This window comes from Stegostoma tigrinum, chromosome 7 (genome assembly GCF_030684315.1).
Source record: "Stegostoma tigrinum isolate sSteTig4 chromosome 7, sSteTig4.hap1, whole genome shotgun sequence".
Lineage (NCBI taxonomy): Eukaryota > Metazoa > Chordata > Chondrichthyes > Orectolobiformes > Stegostomatidae > Stegostoma > Stegostoma tigrinum.
In genome coordinates, this window is record NC_081360.1 from 107,544,035 (window position 1) to 107,567,718 (window position 23,684).

The 23,684-nt window shown below is 45.5% G+C and overlaps 1 protein-coding gene across 2 annotated transcripts in view; it reads left to right on the plus strand.

The window, feature by feature from the left end:
* Positions 1-23,684, plus strand: part of retreg2 (reticulophagy regulator family member 2) — a 79,489-nt gene that overhangs the window by 36,711 nt on the left and 19,094 nt on the right. For both annotated transcript variants that reach the window (XM_059647630.1, XM_059647629.1), the window contains one exon: positions 10,988-11,079. In XM_059647630.1, the coding sequence (XP_059503613.1) occupies positions 10,988-11,079 (92 nt within the window). The remainder of the gene's footprint in view (positions 1-10,987; positions 11,080-23,684) is intronic.

The window sequence follows — 23,684 nt, forward strand, 5'->3', positions numbered from 1 at the left end:
TTCTGCACTTCCTCCAGTGCAATCACATCCTTCCTATAATGTGGTGACTAGGACTCCAGCTGTTGCTTAACAATTCCAACAGAACCTTTCTGCTCTTACAATCTATGTCATGACTGATAAAGGCAAGTCTCCCGCCTGTGTTCTTAACCACCTTATTAACCAGTCCTAAAACCTTTAAGGATCCTTGGACAAGCATTCCAAGATCCATCTTTCCCTGAGCTTCCCACTGGCTTGCCATTCATTGAGTACTTTCTTGTCTTGTTATCTCTTGGAAAATGTATCACTTCACACTTGTCAGGGTTAAGTTCCATCTGCCGCTGATCTGTCCATCTGATAATAATGTGTGAAGCTGGATGAACACAGCAGGCCAAGCAGCATCTAAGGAACACTGATGCTGCTTGGCCTGCTGTGTTCATCCAGCTTCACACTTTATTATCTTGGATTCTCCAGCATCTGCAGTTCCCATTATCTCTGTCCATCTGTTAAACCTGTCTATATCTTCCTGTAGCCCACAACCTTCTTGCTCACTGTCAACCCGCAGCCAAGCTTTGTGTCAACTTCAGAGGACATTGAAACCATCCCAATAATAACAGGTAATGCAGTGATTAGAGAAAAGGAGGCACTCAAAATCTCTTGAGGAAAAGAGTACCGAGAAAGCTATTCACTTTATCTACTTGTCCTGTTAAGTTCAGGGGTTGATGGACATAGGCTGGTCTATCTGATTCCTGATGCTTCCCAGAGTTCTACCATTCATCTTGTATTCCTTTTTCTTGTTTGTCCTGCACTACATCTCCTCGCACTTATCCAGATTGAATTTGATTTGCCTCTGATAAGCCCATCTGACTAGTCTGTGTATGCTGACATCTCAGGCTATCTTAACCACTGCCCTACCAATTTTCATATGATCCAAGAAATTACTGATTAAACCTCCTACGTTCAGGTATAGCAGATAATAGGAGGGCAAGTGGGATTTTGGCATTTATTGCTAAAGGAACAGTGTTTTTAAAAAAAAATAGGGAAGTGTTGTTGCAAATATACATGGCATTAACAAGACCACATCTGGTGTACCTCATACAGTTTTGGTCCCCTAACTTCAGGAAGGATGTATTACATTGGAGGCAGTTTAGATCAGGTTCACAAGAATTGAAAGGCTTGTTTTATGAGGAGAAATTGAAGAGTATAGGCCTAAACTGCTCATTACAGAAGAATGAGGAGAGCTCTTACTGAAGCATATAAGTTGCTTAAGACAAAGACAGACATCGAGTAGATGTTTCCCCTTGTGGGACAACTCAGAATGAGAGGTGATAATGGGAACTGCAGATGCTGGAGAATCCAAGATAATAAAATGTGAGGCTGGATGAACACAGCAGGCCAAGCAGCATCTCAGGAGCACAAAAGCTGACGACTCGGGCCTAGACCCTTCATCAGAGAGGGGGATGGGGTGAGGGTTCTGGAATAAATAGGGAGAGGGGGGAGGCGGACCGAAGATGGAGAGAAAAGAAGATAAGTGGGGAGGAGAGTATAGGTGGGGAGTTAGGGAGGGGATAGGTCAGTTCAGGGAAGACGGACAGGTCAAGGAGGTGGGATGAGGTTAGTAGGTAGGAGATGGAGGTGCGGCTTGGGGTGGGAGGAAGGGATGGGTGAGAAGAGGAACAGGTTAGGGAGGCAGAGACTGGTTGGACTGGTTTTGGGATGCAGTAGGTGGAGGGGAAGAGCTGGGCTGGTTGTGTGGTGGAGTGGGGGCAGGGACGAACTGGGCTGGTTTTGGGATGCATTGGGGGAAGGGGAGATTTTGAAGCTGGTGAAGTCCACATTGATACCATTGGGCTGCAGGGTTCCCAAGCGGAATATGAGTTGCTGTTCCTGCAACCTTCGGGTGGCATCATTGTGGCACTGCAGGAGGCCCATGATGGACAGGTCATCTAAAGAATGGGAGGGGAAGTGGAAATGGTTTGCGACTGGGAGGTGCAATTGTTTATTGCGAACCGAGCGGAGGTGTTCTGCAAAGCGATCCCCAAGCCTCCGCTTGGTTGCCCCAATGTAGAGGAAGCCACACCGGGTACAGTGGATGTAGTATACCACATTGGCAGATGTGCAGGTGAACCTCTGCTTAATGTGGAAAGTCATTTTGGGGCCTGGGAAAGGGGTGAGGGAGGAGGTGTGGGGGCAAGTGTAGCATTTCCTGCAGTTGCAGGGGAAGGTGCCGGGTGTGGTGGGGTTGGAGGGCAGTGTGGAGCGAGCAAGGGAGTCACGGAGAGAGTGGTCTCCAGAAAGCAGACAGGGGTGGGAATGGAAAAATGTCTTGGGTGGTGGGGTCGGATTGTAGATGGCGGAAGTGTCGGAGGATGATGCGTTGTATCCGGAGGTTGGTGGGGTGGTGTGTGAAAACGAGGGGGATCCTCTTTAGGCGGTTGTGGCGGGGGCGGGGTGTGAGGGATGTGTTGCGGGAAATGCGGGAGACGCGGTCAAGGGCGTTCTCGACCACTGTGGGGGGAAAGTTGCGGTCCTTGAAGAACTTGGACATCTGGGATGTGCGGGAGTGGAATGCTTCATCGTGGGAGCAGATCCGGCGGAGGTGGAGGAATTGGGAATAGGGGATGGTATTTTTGCGGGAGGGTGGGTGGGAGGAGGCGTGTTCTAGGTAGCTGTGGGAGTCAGTGGGCTTGAAATGGACGTCAGTTTCAAGCTGGTTGCCTGAGATGGAGACTGAGAGATCCCGGAAGGTGAGGGATGTGCTGGAGATGGCCCAGGTGAACTGGAGTTTGGGGTGGAAGGTGTTGGTGAAGTGGATGAACTGTTCGAGCTCCTCTGGGGAGCAAGAGGCGGTGCCGATACAGTCATCAATGTAACGGAGGAAGAGGTGGGGTTTGGGGCCTGTGTAGGTGCGGAAGAGGGACTGTTCCACGTAACCCACAAAGTGGCAGGCATAGCTGGGGCCCATGCGGGTGCCCATGGCCACCCCCTTAGTCTGTAGGAAGTGGGAGGAATCGGAAGAGAAGTTGTTGAGGGTGAGGGCGAGTTCGGCTAGGCGGATGAGGGTGTCGGTGGAGGGGGACTGGTCGGGCCTGCGGGACAGGAAGAAGCGGAGGGCCTTGAGGCCATCTGCATGCGGATTGCAGGTGTATAGGGACTGGATGTCCATGGTGAAAATGAGGTGTTGGGGGCCAGGGAATTGGAAGTCGTGGAGGAGGTGGAGGGCATGGGTGGTGTCAGGGACGTAGGTGGGGAGTTGCTGGACCAAAGGGGAGAAAATGGAGTCCAGATAGGTGGAGATGAGTTTGGTGGGGCAGGAGCAGGCTGAGACGATGGGTCGACCAGGGCAGGCAGGTTTGTGGATTTTGGGAAGGAGATGGAAACGGGCCGTGCGGGGTTGGGGATACAACGCATCATCCTCCGACACTTCCGCCATCTACAATCCGACCCCACCACCCAAGACATTTTCCCATCCCCACCCCTGTCTGCTTTCTGGAGACCACTCTCTCCGTGACTCCCTTGCTCGCTCCACACTGCCCTCCAACCCCACCACACCCGGCACCTTCCCCTGCAACCGCAGGAAATGCTACACTTGCCCCCACACCACCTCCCTCACCCCTTTCCCAGGCCCCAAGATGACTTTCCACATTAAGCAGAGGTTCACCTGCACATCTGCCAATGTGGTATAATGCATCCACCGTACCCGGTGTGGCATCCTCTACATTGGGGAAACCAAGCGGAGGCTTGGGGATCGCTTTGCAGAACACCTCCGCTCGGTTCGCAATAAACAACTGCACCTCCCAGTCGCAAACCATTTCCACTTCCCCTCCCATTCTTTAGATGACGTGTCCATCATGGGCCTCCTGCAGTGCCACAATGATGCCACCCGAAGGTTGCAGGAACAGCAACTCATATTCCGCTTGGGAACCCTGCAGCCCAATGGTATCAATGTGGACTTCACCAGCTTCAAAATCTCCCCTTCCCCCACCGCATCCCGAAACCAGCCCAGTTCCTCCCCTCCCCCCACTCCACCACACAACCAGCCCAGCTCTTCCCCTCCACCCACTGCATCCCAAAACCAGTCCAACCAGTCTCTGCCTCCCTAACCTGTTCCTCTTCTCACCCATCCCTTCCTCCCACCCCAAGCCGCACCTCCATCTCCTACCTACTAACCTCAACCCACCTCCTTGACCTGTCCGTCTTCCCTGGACTGACCTATCCCCTCCTTACCTCCCCACCTATACTCTCCTCCCCACCTATCTTCTTTTCTCTCCATCTTCGGTCCGCCTCCCCCTCTCTCCCTATTTATTCCAGAACCCTCACCCCATCCCCCTCTCTGAAGGGTCTAGGCCCGAAACGTCAGCTTTTGTGCTCCTGAGATGCTGCTGGGCCTGCTGTGTTCATCCAGGCTCACATTTTATTATCCGTAGACACAGATCAGGACCCAACATCTGACATATTTCACAGTGTGACATGCCCCGTAACTAGTGCTTTATTAATACAATCTCTCATTTTCCTAACATCAGAAAGTGTTTCTCTCTGTCTACCTAATCAATCCTCTTCAAATTCCTAAAAGTTTCATGGAATCACCCATAAAGATCCATATTCCAGGGAATGCAAGTTTAATTTGTACAGTGTCTTTAATGTGATAAATTGAGTTGCTTCAAGGATTATGAAACAAAATTAGCCACTAATATGCATAGAGATCTTGGTTTAGATTAAGTTCATAAGGGGCAAGTGAGGCAGGTAGGCAGAGCAGTTGAGGGAGGAACCTCCAGAGCTTAGGGCCTAGGCAATTGAAGCAATAATCATCAAAGTGAATAAAATTTGCAGTATTCAAGAGACCACAGATAGTGACCAATATCATTGAGAATAATGAGGTAGGAGGAGAATACTAGGTGTGCAGAAGAGAGGGAGTCTGGACATAGGACAATAGTTTGCAAGGAAGTTGAGGCCAAAGCTTGGTTTTTGAGGAGAGCTGATGAAGGCTAGTTTAAATGAGAGGAGGAGAATACCTAAACAGAAGATAATAGTTAGTATGCGCCTGGAGAGAGAACATGAGTGATCGTTCAGTGGGAATAGGATCAAGTGTACAGGAGGCGAGTCATATCAACAAGACAAGTTCAGTGGGAGTGAGAGAATGTGGGAGTGAATCTATAGAAAGAGTTGAGTTTAGGACTAGGGCACATGGGTTGTATCTTCAGAAGAAGCTGGAGCTGCTGGGCTATTGGAAGGGAGGTACATGGCAAGGCAGCTGTAACAAGAAAGAAGCTCAGACTTCATGCTTGGAGGTGAGGATGGAGGTGAAAGGCTTTAAGAAGATGATTTGCTGTGAAGAAAAGCCAAGGGCTATGTTTGCATTCCACATTAATCCTGGAACAGTTAGGATTTTAGTGGAATGGACGAGTTTTTGGTTGAGGTTTTGAATTGCGTGGTCAGATCTGGCAGTGGATGGCTAAATCAGTTGTCAACCTTTTGTGCCTGCACCTTTTTGGACCTTGGGTATTAGAGATGATAGCCAGAACAAGGAGATTGACCGCAGTGAGAGAATAAGAGTTGTATTGGGAACTTGTACATTAAAGGAGGTGAGGATGTGCTTGAGTAAGTCAGTAACTATAGAAATGTTGTGGCTAGCAGAGATCTGGAATTATGAAAGTGCAAACGTAAGTATTCTGGGGAATAGTTTTGTTTTCCAGGGATGGATTCATAAGAGGCAGGACTGGGTTGTGGAAGGAGAATTAGGATAGCGAATAGTCAGAGGTGGCCTTTTACAGATGGATGGACGAGACAATGAGAGATGGTTAGGTCAAAGAGTTGTAAACTTAATTTATGTAATCTCTGTTCATAACCTAATCCTTTGAGCTCTGATAGCATTGTTTTCCCTGGGCTGCACTTATTCCAAAGCCAGTAGATTTTGTGTTTTACATACTTGTAGCAAAACCTTCTTCCTTTTAAAATTCATTCCTCTAGTTAAAAGGGGCTAACATTCCATAAGTAATTTGACTATTTTTGTACCTGATTTACACTTGTGATCTGTGCTTACTGTTCTTTATACCTCCAGTGTCCCTTACTTTATACAATTTAAAATCATTTAAAATTTTCCTTTTTTTCAGCTAAAATGGATGGTCTTGTATTTAAATCTACCTGCTGCAGATTTTGTATGCTCTAATATGATTGTGGCTTTGTAATTTGAAACTTACATCTATACCACATGTCCAGGGCATTGCTGAGTGCACACAGGAGTGCGGTGTGCAGTCATTTATGTTTTGTATCTAGACTGATTCCTGGAGCAAGGAGATTGTTCCATGACAAGGCTGGTGGTGTTCCTTGACATTGAGAAGAATGAGAGGTGATCTAATTGATACATGAAAAATTCTTAAGGGGAATTAACAGTGCAAATGTTGATTGTTTTTGCTGGCTAGGAAATTTAGAATATGGGTCACTGCATCAGAATAAGATGTCAACCAGTCAAAACGAGAAATTTCTTAAGTAGAACATTTAATATTCTATCCCGTTGATTTAATGGATACTCATTTGGAGCATATGCAAGTCTGAGGCCAATAGGTTTTTGGGTACTTGAGTAATATGGTGATAGTGGATGTATGTATGCTTACATAATGTTAAATATAGGAACAGGAGTTGGTCATTTGTCCCCTCAACTTGCAACTTGTTCTGAAATTCAATAAGATCAGAACTACTCATCCCAAACCGCGCCACCCCCCCCCAACCCCATTATAGATTTGCACGAGGTGGAGCACCTCTCTAACGTTCATCCGGACAGGTCTCCTCAGGGTCTTGAAACTTTCAATAATATAATCTGTGATATAAGGTATGATTTTTATATGTTTTAATTTGATTTATTTTAGATTTTAATTTAGTGGCATGTGGGCTTTCAATGTGTTTGAAAGAATTGAATAAATAACTTGTATTTCTGTGGTCATGGTGATTTCTTTCAAAACACATCAAAAGAGAGACACTAAAGAGCAATCAGCTTTTTTGGGGGTTGAGGTTTATGAATGAACACTGAACAGTTAATATATTAAGTTTCAGATAGAAGAATCTGGAATTTTATGGCTTAATAGTAATGTCTTGAAGAAAGTTCTGTTGGTTTCAGGTTTGCAGAGGCCCTGGCTGAAGTTGTAAAACAGTTGCTCCTGAAGAAAGGGCTAGTTTAGAACTTTAGTAGGTTATCTCCATGTAAGGAATTTAGTTTGAAAGTTCCAGAGATATATTTGGCTAAAATTCTATTAGTACAATTTGAAGCTGAGAAAGTCTAAGATCAGTTGTATGAAGACTCGAGGAAGAGGCTATCATATTCTCAAGAAGCATTGTTTGAGTTAAAGAGATGAGTGATTTCTTTACCCAGAGAGCCTGTGGAATTCTCTGCTGCAGAAAATTGTTTGGGGCTAAGGAGTTTCAAGTAGTTAGATGTAATTCTTGGGGCTAAATGGATCAAAGGGTAGAAGATAAGGTAAAAACAAGGTGCTGTGTAAGATGATCTACCATGATCATAATTATTGGCGGAACAGACTTGAGGGACCGAATAGCCTACTCCTATTTTCTTTGTCCCAGTGTGATAGAGAAGAGTATTCCCTCTGGTGTGCATACCCTTGGCAATAGTGGGGATATATTTTACTGTGTACTTCAAAACTTTCAAATTTAAGTTATGTGTAAATGGTTTGGATTTTTTTTTGCTTAATAAACTTATGTTTTATTGTTAAAACCAATTCTGCAGCATCGCATGTTTATTTCTGTGAAAGATTGCCTCATGAAAACCAAAGTGAAATCTACCAAGCCAGATTTCAGTCTCGTGTCTGATTTATCATAGGATCCCCACAGCGTTGAAGCAGGCCCGTTGGCCTGCCAAGACCAGTTCAGCCCTCTGAAGAGTGTTCCACCCAGACCCCTCCCCCTGCCCAATCCCTGCATTTCCCGTGGGTAATGCACATGGTATGCACACCCCTAGACAGTTATGGGCGATTTAGCATGGCCAGTCCACCTAGCCTGCCCATCTTTGGAGTCTGGGTTGAAACCAGAGCATCTGGAAGAAAGCCATGCAGACACAAGGTGACTGCAAATTCCTCACAGATAGTCGCCCGACATTGACATCAAACTGAAATCCCTGGTGCTATGAGGCAGCAGTGCTAACCATTGTACTGCCCTTGTTCAGTAATAACCTCAGCTGAGATCATCAACACCTCTTGTACCTCTAAACTTCTGCCCAACCAGTTAGTGTTTGTAAGACAACTTCATCGCAGGAATCAGACTAGTGAATCTTCTCTGAACTGCTTCCAATACAGGTATTCTCCACTTAAGTAAGGAGACCACAACTGTGTCTGCCATTCTCTGGGTATAGTCTCATCAGTGGCCTGTGCACTTGTAGCAAGACTTCACTTCTATAATCCTTACCTCCTTGCAATAAAATTGAGTTTTACATTTGCAGTCCTAGTAACTTGCACCTACGTGCTGACTTTTTGTGATTCATGTACAAGGACACCAATTCCCTGGTAATGTGGTATTTGCAATGTGTCTCTATTTAAATAATATTCTACTTTTCAATTCTGTGTACTAAAGTGGATAACCTCTGTACTCCATCTATCAACTTTATGCCCACTTGCTTAACCTAACCTCATTCCTTTGCATACTGTCCACCCTCCCATCATGATTTCTCAATTATCTTTGTATCATCAACATCAGCTCCAATGCAGTCTGTCCCTTCATCCAAATCATTAAAGTATGGTAAAAAGTGGTGGCTACGGCACTGATACCTGTGGTAGTCCACTAGTTGCACTTTATCAACCGAAAATGACCCACTTATCCTGACTACCTCTCATTTGTTACCCACTCACCTATCCATTCTAATATATTGCCCCAGCGGAACCTATTGGCTTGTACAGAAATGTTTAGTATGACAGGCTGTTCTGTGAAAGGGTCACCAGACCCGAAATGTTAACTGACTTTTCTTCATGGATGCTGCCACCTTGATCTTTTCCAGCAACTTCTGTTTTTTGTTGTTGAGGCTATTGAATGCCTTCGGGAATTCCAAATACACTACGTCTATTGATTCCAATTTTTCTATGCTGCTTGTTACATTATCAAAGAAGTATTAAATTTGTTGAACCCTGTTTCCATCACGGAACAGGTTCACCAACACCTTCCACCCCGACCTCAAGTTCACCTGGGCCATCTCCAACACATCTCTCACCTTCCTGGACCTCTGTCTCCATCTCAGGTCACCACCTAGAAACTGATGTCCATTTCAAGCCCACTGACTCCCACAGCTACCTAGAATATACCTCCTCCCACCCACCATCCTGCAAAAATTCCAACCCTTATTCCCAACTCCTCCGCCTCCACCGCATCTGCTCCCAGGATGAGGCATTCCATTCCCGCACATCCCAGATGTCCACGTTCTTCAAGGACCACAACTTTCCCCCCGCAGTGGTCGAGAACACCCTTGACCGCATCTCCCGCATTTCACACAACACATCCCTCACACCCTGCCCCCGCCACAACCGCACCCACAGAGGATCCCCCTCGTTCTCACATACCACCCCACCAACCTCCGGATACAATGTATCATCTTCCGCCATCTACAATCCGACCCCACCACCCAAGACATTTTTCCATCCCCACCCTTGTCTGCCTTCCAGAGAGACCACTCTCTCCGCAACTCCCTTGTCCGCTCCACACTCCCCTCCAACCCCACCACACCCGGCACCTTGCCCTGCAACCGCAGGAAGTGCTACACTTGCCCCCACACCACCTCCCTCACCTCTATCCCAGGCCCCAAGATGACCTTCCATATCAAGCAGATGTTCACCTGCACATCTGCCAATGTGGTATATTGTATCCACTGTACCCGGTGTGGCTTCTTCTACATTGGGGAAACCAAGCGGAGGCTTGGGGACTGCTTTGCAGAACACCTCTGCTCGTTCGCAACAAACAGCTGCACCTCCCAGTCACGAACCATTTTAACTCCCCATCCCATTCCTCAGATGACATGTCATCATGGGCCTCCTGCAGTGCCACAATGATGCCACCCAAAGGTTGCAAGAACAGCAACTCATATTTCGCTTGGGAACCCTGCAGCCCAATGGTATCAATGTGGACTTGACAAGCTTCAAAATCTCTCCTCCCCCCACTGCATCCCAAAACCAACCCAGTTCTTACCCTCCCCCCACTGCATCACACAACCAGCCCAGCTCGTCCCCCTCCCCCCAGTACATCCCAAAACCAGTCCAGCCTGTCTCTGCCTCCCTAACCAGTTCTTCCTCTCACCCATCCGTTCCTCCCACCCCAAGCCGCACCTCCATTTCCTACCTACCACCCCATCCCACTTCCTTGACCTGTCCATCTTCCCCACTGACCTATCCCCTCCCTACCTCCTCACCTATACTCTCCTCTCTACCTATCTTCTTTTCTCTCCATCATCAGTCTGCCTCCCCCTATCTCCCTATTTATTCCAGAACCCTCACCCCATCCCCCTCTCTGATGGAAGGGTCTAGGCCCGAAACGTCAGCTTTTGTGCTCCTGAGCTGCTGCTTGGCCTGCTGTGTTCCACACTTTGTTATCTTGCCGCTATCTCGTCCTGATTTCATGATTCATATTTTATGATTTTTTTTCCACTGCCTGCTACTGCCTCTTTTAACAATGGATTCCAGCAATTTCCCAATGAGAGATTTTAAGCTAACTGGCCTATAATTTCTTTTTTTGTCTCCCTCTTTTGAATGCAAACTGGGTAAGAAAGGGGTCCTGCTGGAAGTGTAACAACTTCATTCTCTTTATGCTTTTCATTACCACTTCCTGTTAGGATATACCCAAGCCAAATAAACTATTATTAGTATGTGTTCTTTATTCATTTTACGCATTTACATGTTTGTTTCTCCACCTCTTTTGCAGTTTTGGATCTGTATCTCTGTATTAGAATGATCCATTTTGTCTTGTTTTTAATTTCAGTCTACATGAATTGTATTCCTTGGAGATTGTTTGAACTTCATAGTTTGTTTTTCAGGGAAACCAACAGTGAAACTGGAGAGCTGTGATGAACCGATGGCGGAGACTGAGAGTGAGAGTGAAGCTGAGCTTTCCTGCTTTAATTCCAAGGTACTGGTTTGAATGCACCTGACCTGATGGTTACTTTAACTTGCTTCTTAATAACCTGTGATTAATACTGCTGAATTCTGAGTTATACTCCATCCAGTTCTGCATTGTACCTGTGTCACTTAAAAGTTGCAGAAGTTCTCATCTCCAAATTATAAAAAGGAGTTGGAGGCTGCAGAGAATGCGCAAGAAAGATGTACTGTAAACTAGAACTATATAGAATCCAAACCCATTAGAAAAGATTGAACAGACAAGGGCTGTTTTCCTCACTAAAAGGCAAGCTGAGCAGTAAGCTGATCAATGCCTTCAAGATTATGAAATATTGTGAAGAAGTAGGGAAGATATCGCCACTTATTTGGCAGACCAAAGCTAGGTTGGCGGGGTGATGGTTATTAAAACCAGTAGAGATGGAGGAGAAACTTCAACTAGCAAGACACTGGCATTCTGCAGCTTGCTACTAAAGGAGTAGTTGAGGTGAATAAGATAGACGTACTTAATGAGAGCTAGAAACCTACAAGAGGGAGAAATGAATAGAGGAATGCCTTGGTGTTAGCTGAAGAGAGTAAGAGTAGCTTCAGAGCACCAACTGTAATGTGGATCCTTTGGACAAGTGATCTGTTTCTGCATTGATCAATTTCAGTAGTAGCTAATTAGAATGAGATTGGGTGAGAAACACATTCCCAATTTTGATAAACTTGTAGATTGTTGTGGCCAGGATTCAGAGGTCAGTCAAAAGTACTTTTTTTTTAATTAACAAAAACAGTAGGTTAAATGTGATCATAAAGCTAGTGTCCATTACTGTGCACATCTCCTTAAGTGCCCCACTGCTGCTTAGCTAGTAGCCACCATGGCATGCTATCCCAGGTTTCTGTCAAATCCAGTATCATTGCCCTCCCTTATTTTTTTTTGTTTTCTGTTCATGAGAAGTTGGCATCCCTGGCTATGTCAGCATTATTGCCCAGCCCATTTGCTGTGGAAAAGGTGATGATCTGCTGCCATGAACTCCTGCAGTCAGTGTGTTGTAGGGCCTTGCACGCTGCTGTTAAGAAGGGGTTTTGACCCAATGATTATGATAGAGTGGCAGCATTGTTTCAAGTCTGGATATGTGGCTTGCAGGTGATGGTGACCCCATACATGTGCTGTCTTGTCCTTCTAGATGGTAGACAGCTGGTTTGTAATGCAGAGTGATGCCAACAGCATGGGTTCGGTTCTTTTTTTCTATTAATTCATGGGGTGAGGGCATTGCTGGCTGGGCCAGCATTTATTGCCCCTCCCAGAGGGCAGTTAAGAGTCAACCACATTGCTGTGGGTCAGGAGTCACATGTTGGTCAGATCAGGTAAGGATGGCAGTTTCCTTCCCTAAAGGTCATTAGTGAAACAAAAGAGCTATTCCTCCTACAATTAACAGCGGATTCATGGTCAAAATCTTGTGGAATTTTTTTGAAGATGTGACCAGTAGAATGAACTAGGGGAAGTCAGCAGATGTTGTGTATCTGGGCATTCAAAAGGCCTTTGACAAGGTTCCACACAAGATTAGAAAGGAAAATAAAATCTCATAGTATCGGAGGTAACGTATTGACGTGGATAGAGAACTGGATGGTTGACAGGAAGCAGAGAGTTGGAATAAACAGGTCCTTTTCAGAGTGGCAGGCAGACGAGTGGGGTGCCACAGGATTCAGTGCTGGGACCTCAGCTGTTCACAACATACACTAACAGTTTGGATGAAGGAGTTGAATGCAGTATCTCCAAATTTGCAGAAGACACAACTGGGTGGCAGTGTGTGCTGTGAGGTAGATGCTAAGAGGCTGCAGGGTGACGGACTGACTGGCTGAGTGGGCAGATAATTGGTAAATGCAATATAATGTGGATAAATGTGAGGTTATTCACTTGGGTCACAAAAACGGGAAGACAGATTATAACCTGAATTGTGGTAGTTTAGGAAAAGGTGAGGGGCAATGAGACCTGGGTGTCATGGTGGAACAGTCGCTGAAGGTTGGCATGCAAGTGCAGCAGGCAGTAAAGAAAGCTAATGGCATGCTGGCCTTCATAGCGTGAGGGTTTGAGTATCGGAGTAAGGATGTCCTGCTGCAGTATTACAGGACTTTAGTGAGGCCACCGCTTGAGTATTGTGTGCAGTTTTGTTCTCCTAGTCTGAGGAAGGACATTCTCACTATTGAGTGAGCCCCATGAAGGCTCACCAAACTGATTCCCAGGATGGCAGGACTGACAGATGAGGAAAGACTTGATCAACTGAGCTTGGACTTGCTGGAATTTAAAAGGGAGGGAAGGGGATCTCATAGCAACATATAAAATCCTGATGGGACTGGACGGGCTAGATGCAGGAAGAGTGTTCCTGATGTTGGGGAAGATCAGAACTAGAGGTCACAAGTCCAAGAATAAGGGGTAAGCCATTCAGGACTAAAGAAGAAGAAGAATTTCTTCACTCAGTTGTGAACCTGTGTAATTCTCTTCCACAGAAAGCCGTTCGGGCCAGTTCATTAGATATATTCAGGAGGGAGTTGGACGTGGCCCTTGTGGCTAAAGGAATCAAAGGGGAGAAAACGGGAATGGGATACTGAGATTGCATGATCTGCCATGATCATATTGAATGGTGGTGCAGGCTCGAAGGGCCGAATGCCCTACTTCACCTATTTTCTATGTTTCTATGTCATCAGTGAATTGTTAATTCTATACTTTTAAAATCGAATTCAAATCCTATCATCTGACATGGTGGCATTCGAACCAAGTTCCCCAGAACATTACCTGGATCTCAAGATTAACAGTCCAGCAAAAATACTTTCAGGCTGTCGCCGCCTCCTGTACCACCTGACATGGAAGGCTCTACTTCTCACCCTCTCTCATTGCCGGAGGTTTGGTGACACTCTGCTAAACTATAACCAGTCTTGTCTCTCTAATGAGAGAACAGCCCTATGGCCCTCTGGGACTAAGGCAACTTTACTTCCTTAATAGATGGTAGTGTCACAAGTTTGGAAGGTGCTGACTCTGGAGACTTGTTACTTCGGTGCACACCACTCCCATGGTGCATCAATGACAGATTAAAAAAATGGATGCAGTTGACATTCAAGCAGGCTGCTTTGTCTTGGATGCTGTCAAGTTTCTTGAGTGTTGTTGGATCTGCACCCATCCAGGCAAGTGAGGAGTATTCCATCACACTCCTGACTTGTGTCTTGTAAATGGTGGATAGGCCTTGGGGAATCACACAACATGAGTCACTCGCTGCAGGAATCCTAGCCTTGGTAGCCACAGAATTTGTATTGCTGGATGTGAGTTTGCTCGCTGAGCTGGAAGGTTAGTTTTCAGACGTTTCGTCACCATTCTAGGTAACATCATCAGTGAGCCTCCGACGAAGCGCTGGTGTTATGTTCCGCTTACTATTTATCTGGTTAGGTTTCCTTGGGTTGGTGATGTCATTTCCTGTTCTTTTTCTCAGGGGATGGTAGATTGATTTGGAGCCAATGTGTTTGATGGAGTTCCGGCTGGAATGCCATGCCTCCAGGAATTCTCATGCATGTCTCTGTTTGGCTTGTCCTAGGATGGATGTGTTGTCCCAATCAAAGTGGTGTCCTTCCTCATCTGTATGTAAGGATACGAGTGTTAGTGGGTCATGTCGTTTCGTGGCTAGTTGACGTTCATGTATCCTGGTGGCTAGCTTTCTGCCAGTTTGTCCAAAGTAGTGTTTGTCACAGTTCTTCAAAGGTATTTTGTAGATGACGTTCGTTTTATTTGTTGTCTGTATAGGGTCTTTTAAGTTCATTAGCTGCTGTTTTAGTGTGTTGGTGGGCTTGTGGGCTACCCTGATGCCAAGAGGTCCGAGTAGTCTGGCAGTCATTTCAGAAATGTCTTTGATGTAGGGGAGAGTGGTTATGGTTTCTGGGCCCGTTTTGTCTGTTTGTTTGGGTTTGTTGCTGAGGAATCGGCGGACTGTGTTCATAGGGTACCCATTCTTTTTGAATACGCTGTGTCGGTGATTTTCTTCTGCTCTTCGTAGTTCCTCTGTGCTGCAGTGTGTGGTGGCTCATTGGAATAATGTTCTAATGCAGCTTCGTTTGTGGGTGTTGGGATGGTTGCTCCTGTAGTTCAGTATTTGGTCCGTATGTGTTGTTTTCCTGTAGATTTGTATTGCTAGTTTGGTTCAGTTTCCCGTTAGTGTTAACAGCAAGAGTTAGAATGACTCAGCAACGGCATTGCAATTGAATGTCAAGGGGCAGTGTGATGGAGGTAGTTAGTCATTGCCTGGTACTTGGGTAGCACAAATTTTACTTGCCAGTCAGCCCAAGCCTCAAATAAAATAGAACCTATATCTGAAACACAAGAAATCAACGTTTCTCTGTAGAAACAGTAACCAATAATATTTTAAAGCAAGGCTTTACTGAGTGATCTGATCATTTTGAAGGAACCTTAAAAGCTTTAAACATTACTTCAACCTGGAAACCCCATTCTAGAAAAGATAAATCCAAAAACCAGATAAAACAATAGTGCGTTTTAGTTTTCTTAATCTTTAAGAGAAACAGAAATAACAGCTGGAGTAGGCCATTCTGCCCCACAGACCTGCTGTGCCGTTCATTTTGACTGTGGCTGATTGTCAACCTCAAGCCTGTTTCTGCTTTTCCCCCATATCCTTTGATCTCTTTAGCCTGGAACATTATATCCAACTTCCTGAAATCATCTTGTTTTTGCCTTGGCTGCTTTCTCTGGTAGCAAATTCCATCGGTTCATCACTGCCTTGGTGAAGAAATTCCTCTTCATCTCATGAAATGGTTTACCCCACACACTGAGTGTGTGATCCCTGTGTGACATTCCTTCATGTTTATGCATGGCGATCAACATTACCACTTTGATTGTGGCATTGACTTTTAGTTTCCAGAAGTCGCTGTCACATAGGGGCCTTGGAAGCTCATGCTGCTAAGAAAATGAAAGGAAATACTTGTCATCATGTGACCATAGGCCACTGCCACCTTGCATAAGGCTTTAAAAGCTACAATCACCAGTAAGCCGTTCATCTTAAAGTCTGCTCTGCCATTCAATGAGAGTGTGCCTAATCTGATAATCCTGTACTCTACTTTCCTGCCCTTTCCCCATAATCCTTGATTCCCTTATTGGTTAAGAATCTGTCTCAGTCATAAATATACTTAATAACCCAGACTCAGCTCTCTGCGGTAAAGAATTCCACAGATTGACCAAACACTAAGAGAAGAAATTCCTCCTTATCTCTGCCTTAGTTGTGCAAGACCTTATTCTGACACTGTCCTCTCATCCTAGACTCTCCCACAAGGGGAAACAATCTCTCATTAACACTGAGTTCCAGCACCCTAGGCCAAGGGTATGCATAGAAATTAGTCTGTATGATAGCTTTAGCTGTTAATGAACTGGGACAAAAACTTAAAGTAAATAAAATCTGCATATCTCATTGGTGTTGTATGTAGATATCCCGAGAGCTTGCCCACATGGTGGCAACAGTGATTGTCTCTGGTAAAAGTAAGGCAAAACAAAGAAGGTGCTGAGACAGCTTTAGACCCAAAGAACAGCAGGTTAAATTCAAAAACACACCAGATGTTCAGACGTTTGGAGTACAAAAACAGAAAATAAGTTCAGAAAGCAGAAGAAAATGAGGCTTTCTTCATAGACTTTAAAAGGCCTGCAGCAGTGACCCTCCTGCTTAAAGGAGAAACACATCTAAATTCAAACAAGGCTGTAATTGGAACCAGCACAGAGTTAGGAACAAATTTTGAAATGATAAGTAGAAAAATATTGTGCACACCTGCAGCCGTAAAGTGTCAAAAAAGTTATCAGTGTATTCCTTATTCCTGAAAATGCCTGCATATTGATAGTAAATGAAGGAGACCAGGAACAGTGGGAAGGTGAACCCCACTAGAATGAACTGGAGGGCTGCAGATGTCCCATCCAAGTTCAAATCTTTTAACAAACAATCATTTGCAGAACTGATTAAAACAGGCTATGAAAATACTGATAGTTAGAAAAGAGGAATTACACAGTTAATACCTCTGAATTATTTGAAAATGGCTACGATTCCCACCAACATCTAGAAAGTGCTAGAAAATTAGCTGCATGTAATGGTATATTTTCGAATTCATTGTCCAGAAGGAAACTTGAAGCTTTTGCCACATTCAGCATCATTTGCCCAAAGGAAACTGACATGCACACCCTCAAAGCTCTAAAGTAGGATATGATAGATTAGGAGAATGGACTAAAATCTGGCAGATGAAGCATACAATGAATAAGTGTGAGGTTTTCTATTTGGGTCAGAATAATAGAGAAGCAACTTGTCTATAAGGTTTTGGAGTAGATCTGTAGCTCGAGTTGTGGGTGTTGAGGTTGGTTGGCTCGCCGAGCTGGTTTATTGTTCTGTAGACGTTTCATTACCGTTCTGGGTAACATCCTCAGTGCAGCCTCTGATGAAGCGTCAGTGTGTTTTCCCGCCTGGTTTTTAAACTCTGGGGTCCGTTGCAATGGCTTACCTCACTTCCGGGTTTCCTCCTTAGTGGAATGTATATGGGGTCAGGTTCAATGTGTTTATTGATAGCCTGCTTCGTGGAGTGATGAACGCGAGGATTCCTGGAAGCATGGCGCTCCACGAAGCAGGCCATTAATAAGCACACATTGAACTCGACCCCGTATACGTTCCACTATGGGGGAAACCTGGAAGTGAGGCAATTCATCGCAAAGGACCCGGGGGTTTTAAAAATCGGGGGGGAAACATGGATGCTTCATCAGATGCTGCGCTGAGGATGTTACCCAGTGTGGTAACATAACGTTTGCGTAACCAGGGACAAATCAAGGTAAGCTTCTATTTTTTTTTTACTTTCTGTTTAGGGGATTAGCAGGGATGGCAGTGCAGGTAGAGGAATGTTCCTCCTGCATGACGTATGAGGCGAGGGACGCCATTAGTGTCCCATTCAAATACGTCTGTAGAAAGTGCACCCAACTCTTGCTCCTCCAAGACCACGTTAGGGAACTGGAGCAGGAGCTGGATGAACTTCGGATCATTCGGGAGGCAAAGTCAGTGATAGACAAGAGTTATAGGGAAGAAGTTACTCCTAAGCGTGAAGAAAGCTGGGTAGCTGTTAGAAGGGGGAAAAAGCAATCACTGCAGGGATCCCCTGTGGTCGTTCCCTTGAAAAACAAATATACCATTTTGGATACTGTTGGGGGGCAGACGATTTACCAGGAGCATGCATGGAACATAGAACATTACAGCACAGTACAGGACCTTCGGCCCTCGATGTTGTGCCGACCTGTCATACCGATCTCAAGCCCGTGCAGTAGGGTGCAGGTCTCTGGCACAGAGTCTGTCCCCCTTGCACAGAAGGGAAGGGGGCCTTGGGATAGGAAGAGAGTGATAGTCATTGGGGACTCAATAGTTAGAAGGACTGATAGAAGGTTTGCCGGGAACGAAGGACACTCACGATTGGTGTGTTGCCTCCCAGGTGCCAAGGTCCGTGCTGTCTCGGATCGTGTCTTTGGGGTCCTGAAGGGAGAGGGTGGCCAGCCCCAAGTCGTGGTCCACGTAGACACCAATGATATAGGTAGAAAGAGGGATTCGGGATGTCAGGCAGGATTTCAGAGAGCTAGAACAAACAGAGTGGTTATCTCTGGTCTGTTACCAGTGCCACGTGATAGCGAGGCGAAGAACAGGGAGAGATTTCAGCTGAGCACGTGGCTGCAGGGATGGTGCAGGATGGAGGGCTTTAGGTACATGGACAATTGGGGCTCATTCTGGGGAAAGTGGGACCTCTACAAACAGGACAGACTCCACTTGAACCAGAGGGCCACTAATATCCTGGGTGGGAAATTTGCTAGTGCTATTCGGGTGGATTTAAACTAGCTCAGAAGGGGGATGGGAAACTGAAGTGTAGTCCTAGTATACAGGAGGATGAGCGTAGGGAGGACATGGACAGGACCTCACTGTCACAGGAGTGTGCTGGCAGGTAGCAAGTTGGATTGAAGTGTGTCTACTTAAATGCCAGGAGTATCCAGAATAAGGTAGGTGAGCTTGCAGCTTGGATAGGTACCTGGGACTTCAATGTTGTGGCCTTTTCGGAGACATGGATAAAGCAGGGTCAGGAATGGATGTTGCAGGTTCCAGGGTTTAGATCTTTCATTAAGGTCAGGGAAGGTGGTAAAAGAGGGGGAGGTGTGGCTTTGTTAGTCAAGGACAGTATAATGGTGGCTGAAAGAACTTTTGATGAGGACTCATCTACTGAGGTGGTATGCGCTGAGGTCAGAAACAGGAGAGGAGAGATCACACTGCTGGGAGATTTTTATAGGCCCCCGCAAAGTTCCAGGGATGTGGAGAGGATCGGCAAAACTATTCTTGATTTAGTGGTAGGTGAGTACTTTGTAGAGAGTGACCATAATTCGGTTATGTTTACTTTAGCAATGGAAAGGGATAGGAACATGCCATGGGGGAAGGGCAATTATAATGCGATTAGGCAAGTCTTAGGAGGCATAGAATGGGTTAGCAAAATGCAGGGGATGGGGACAATCGAAATGTGGAGCTGGTTTAAGGAACAGATATTGCGTGTCCTTGATAGATATGTCCCTGTCGGGCAGGGAGGAAGCGATAAGGTAAGGGAACCGTGGTTTACTAAAGAAATTGTATTTCTTGTTAAGTGGAAGAGGGAGGTTTATGTGACGATGAGACGAGATGGTTCAGATGAGGCGATGGAGAGTTGGATTTAAAGAGAAAGTTAAGAAGAGCAAGGAGGGGACATGAGCAGACATTAGCAGGTAGGATAAAGGAGAACCCTAATGCTTTCTATTGGTGTGTGAGGAATAAGAGGATGACTAGGGTAGGAATAGGTCCAGTCAAAGACAGAAGTAGGAAGTTGTGTGTGGACCCTGTGGAGATTGGAGAGGTGCTAAACAAATATTTCTCATCTGTTTTCACTGAGGAACTGGAGAATATTGTAGAGGAGATGACTGAATTACGGGCTACTAGAATTTAAAGGATTAAGGTTAGTAAGGAGGAGGTGTTATCAATTCTAGAAGGTGTGAAGGTAGATAAATCTCCTGGGCCAGATGGGATTTTTCCGAGGATTGTCTGGGAAGCTAGGGAGGAGGTGACGGAGCCTTTGGCCTTGATTGTTCAGTCATCATTGTCTACAGGTTTAGTACCAGAGGACTGGAGGATTGCAAATGTTGTGCCCTTGTTCGAGAAGGGCAGTAGGGATGACCCAGGTAATTATAGACCTGTGAGCCTTACGTCTGATGTGGGAAAAATTTTGGAAAGGATTGTAAGAGATATGATTACAATCATATAGCAAGCAACAATTTGATTGGAGATAGTCAGCATAGATTCGTCAAGGGCAGGTCATGTCTCACAAACCTCATTGAGTTTTTTGAGAAGGTGACCAAGCATGTGGATGACGGTAGGGCAGTTGACGTGGTGTACATGGGCTTCAGTAAAGCCTTTGATAAGGTTCCACATGGTAGGCTATTAGAGAGAATACAGAGGCATGGGATTGAGGGAGATTTAGCAGTTTGGATTAGAAACTGGCTTTCTGTAAGAAGCCAACGAGTGGTGGTTGATGGAAAATATTCAGCCTGGAGTCAGGTTACTAGTAGTGTGCCTTAAGGATCTGTTTTGGGACCACTGCTGTTTGTCATTTTTATAAATGACTTGGACGCAGGCATAGGTGGATGGGTTAGTAAGTTTGCAGATGACACTAAAGTCGGTGGAGTGGTAGACAGTGTGGAAGAATGTTGCAGGTTGCAGGGTGACTTGGATAAACTGCAGAATTGGGCCGAAAGGTAGCAAATGCTGTTTAATACGGATAAATGTGAAGTGATTCACTTAAGGAAGAATAATAGGAAGGCAGAATGCTTGGTCAATGGAAAGATTCTTGGTAGTGTTGCTTTGCAGACGGATCTTGGTGTCCATGTACATAGATCCCTGAAAGTTGCCACCCAGGTTGATAGTGCTGTTAAGAAGGCTTACGGTGTGTTAGGTTTTATTGGTAGAGGGATTGAGTTCCGGAGCCGTGATGTCATGTTACAACTGTACAAAACGCTAGTGCGGCCTCACTTGGAATATTGCGCGCAGTTCTGGTTGCTCCATTACAGGAAGGATGTGGAAGCATTGGCAAAGGTGCAGAGGAGATTTACCAGGATGTTGCCTGGCGTGGAGCGCAGGCCCTATGAAGAAAGGTTGTGGGACTTGGGTCTGTTCTCATTGGAGAGAAGGAGGCGAAGAGGGGATTTAATAGAGACATACAAGATGACCAGAGGATTAGATAGGGTGGACAGTGAGAGTCTTTTTCCGAGGATGATGACTTCAGCTTGTACAAGGGGGCATAGCTACTAAGTGAGGGGTGATGGATTTAAAACAGATGTCAGAGGCAGGTTCTTTACTCAGAGAGTGGTAAGGGCGTGGAGCGCTCTGCCTGCCAATGTAGTGAACTCAGCCACAGTAGGGGCATTTAAACAGTCCTTGGATAAGCATATGGATGATGATGGGATGGTGTAGGGGGATGGGATTAGATTAGTTCACAGGCCGGCGCAACATTGACGGCCGAAGGGCCTGTACTGCGCTGTAATGTTCCATGTTCTGTCTTCTATCTCCTTAAATGTACTCTCAGTCCCAGCATTCACTGCATTTTGGCATACTGAATTCCACAGATTCACAATCCTTTAAGCAAAATAATTTTTCCTCATACAGTAAAAACAGGGGCTAAGGTTCTTGAGTAAATTTGTAGCTCAGGTTATGAATGCAGTGGTTGGTTCACTTGCCGAGCTGGTTCATTAGTTCGCAGACGTTTCATCACCCTGCTATGTGACATCATCAGTGTAGTCACTTCATCAGAGGCTACACTGACGATGTTACCCAGTGGGGTAATGAAACGTCTGTGAATTGATGAACCAGCACGGCAAGCGAACTAATCAAGCAACCAAGGACTTGCTGGAAATCTGAAACAAAAGCAGAGAATCAGAAATCTCAGAGATAGTAGGAACTGCATATGCTGGAGAAGCTGAGATAACAAGGTGTAGAGCTGGATGAGCAAAGCAGGCCAAGCAGCATCGGAGGAGCAGGAAAGCTGATATTTCAGGCCTAGACCCTTTCTTCCTTCTTTCCTGCTCCTCTGATGCTGCTTGGCCTGCTGTGTTCATCCAATCAGAAATCTCATGAAGGATCACTGGGCCCAAAATGTTGACTCTGCCTTCTCTTCACAGATGCTGCCAGACCTGCTGAGCTTCTCCTGCAATTTCTATTTTCTCGTCATCTGTTTTAAATCTGTTCCTCTTTATAACAACTCATTCTTGATTGCCCCATATGAGGAAACATCCTTTCCATGTGTACAGTGGTAATCCCCTTTCGCATCTTATATACCTCAATTAGATCTCCTCTCATTCTTCCAAACTCCAGGGAGTATAGGCCTAAACTGCTCAATCTCTCCTCAAAAAAAAATCCGTCACCTCCGGGATCAATCTAGTAAACCTCCTCTGACCTGCCTCTATTGCAACGACATCCCTCCTCAGGTTGACCAAAATTGTTAAGGATGGCACAGTGGCTCATTGCTCACCACCTCTGCCTCCCAGCACCAGGGGCCTGGGTTCAATTCCATTCTCAAACAACTGTCTGTATGGATTTCCTCCCATAGTCCAAGGACATGCAAGCTAGGTGGATTGGCCGTGCTAAATTGCCCATAGTGTGGATTAGGTGGGATGGGTCTGAGCAATATGCTCTGAGGGTCAATGTGGACTTTTTGGGCCACACCATAGGGATTCTGTGATCTGTTTGCAATACTTCAGGTGCAGTCTCACTAATGCCTTGTACAATTACAGAATTACAATTCTTCCCGACTTTTATACCTCTGGCAATAAATGCCAAAATTCTGTTTGCCTTCCTTATTATCTGCTGCACCTGCCTATTAGTTTTCTGCAATTCATACATAGAACATAGAACATTACAGCACAGTACAGGTGCTTCGGCCCTCGATGTTGTGCCGACCTGTCAAACCGATCTGAAGCCCATCTAACCTACACTATTCCATGTACGTCCATATGCTCATCCAATGAGGGCACCCAGATCCTTTGGCACTGAAACACTCTGAAACTTCCCTTTATTTGGATACAAAGTTGTCTTTCTATTCCGCTGACCAAAATGGAAGTCCTCACATTTATCCACAATATACATCATCTGCACTCTGAAGTAAGAAATTCCTCCTTATCTCTGTCTTAAATGGGTGACCCCTGATTTTGAGATTATGCTCTCTGGTTCTAAACTCTCCCACAAGGGAAAACAACTTTTTCGCATCTATTCTGTCAACACTCCTAAAGATCGGATATGTTCAGTGAGGTCTTGTATCGTTCTCCTCGAGTGCAATGAATACAAATCCAGTCTACGCAATATCTCCTCATAAGAAAATCCCTCCATACCAGATATCAGACTTGTAAGCCTTCCCTGGACTGCCTCGAATGCTAGTATAATGCACATGAGGACCAAAACTGTTCACAGTATATCCTCAGTATGGTCTAATTAGTGACTGGTGTAGATTCCCTTTCTATAGACTTCTCCCGTATCTATACTGCATTCCCTATGAAACAAAGACCAGCATTTCATTTTCCTT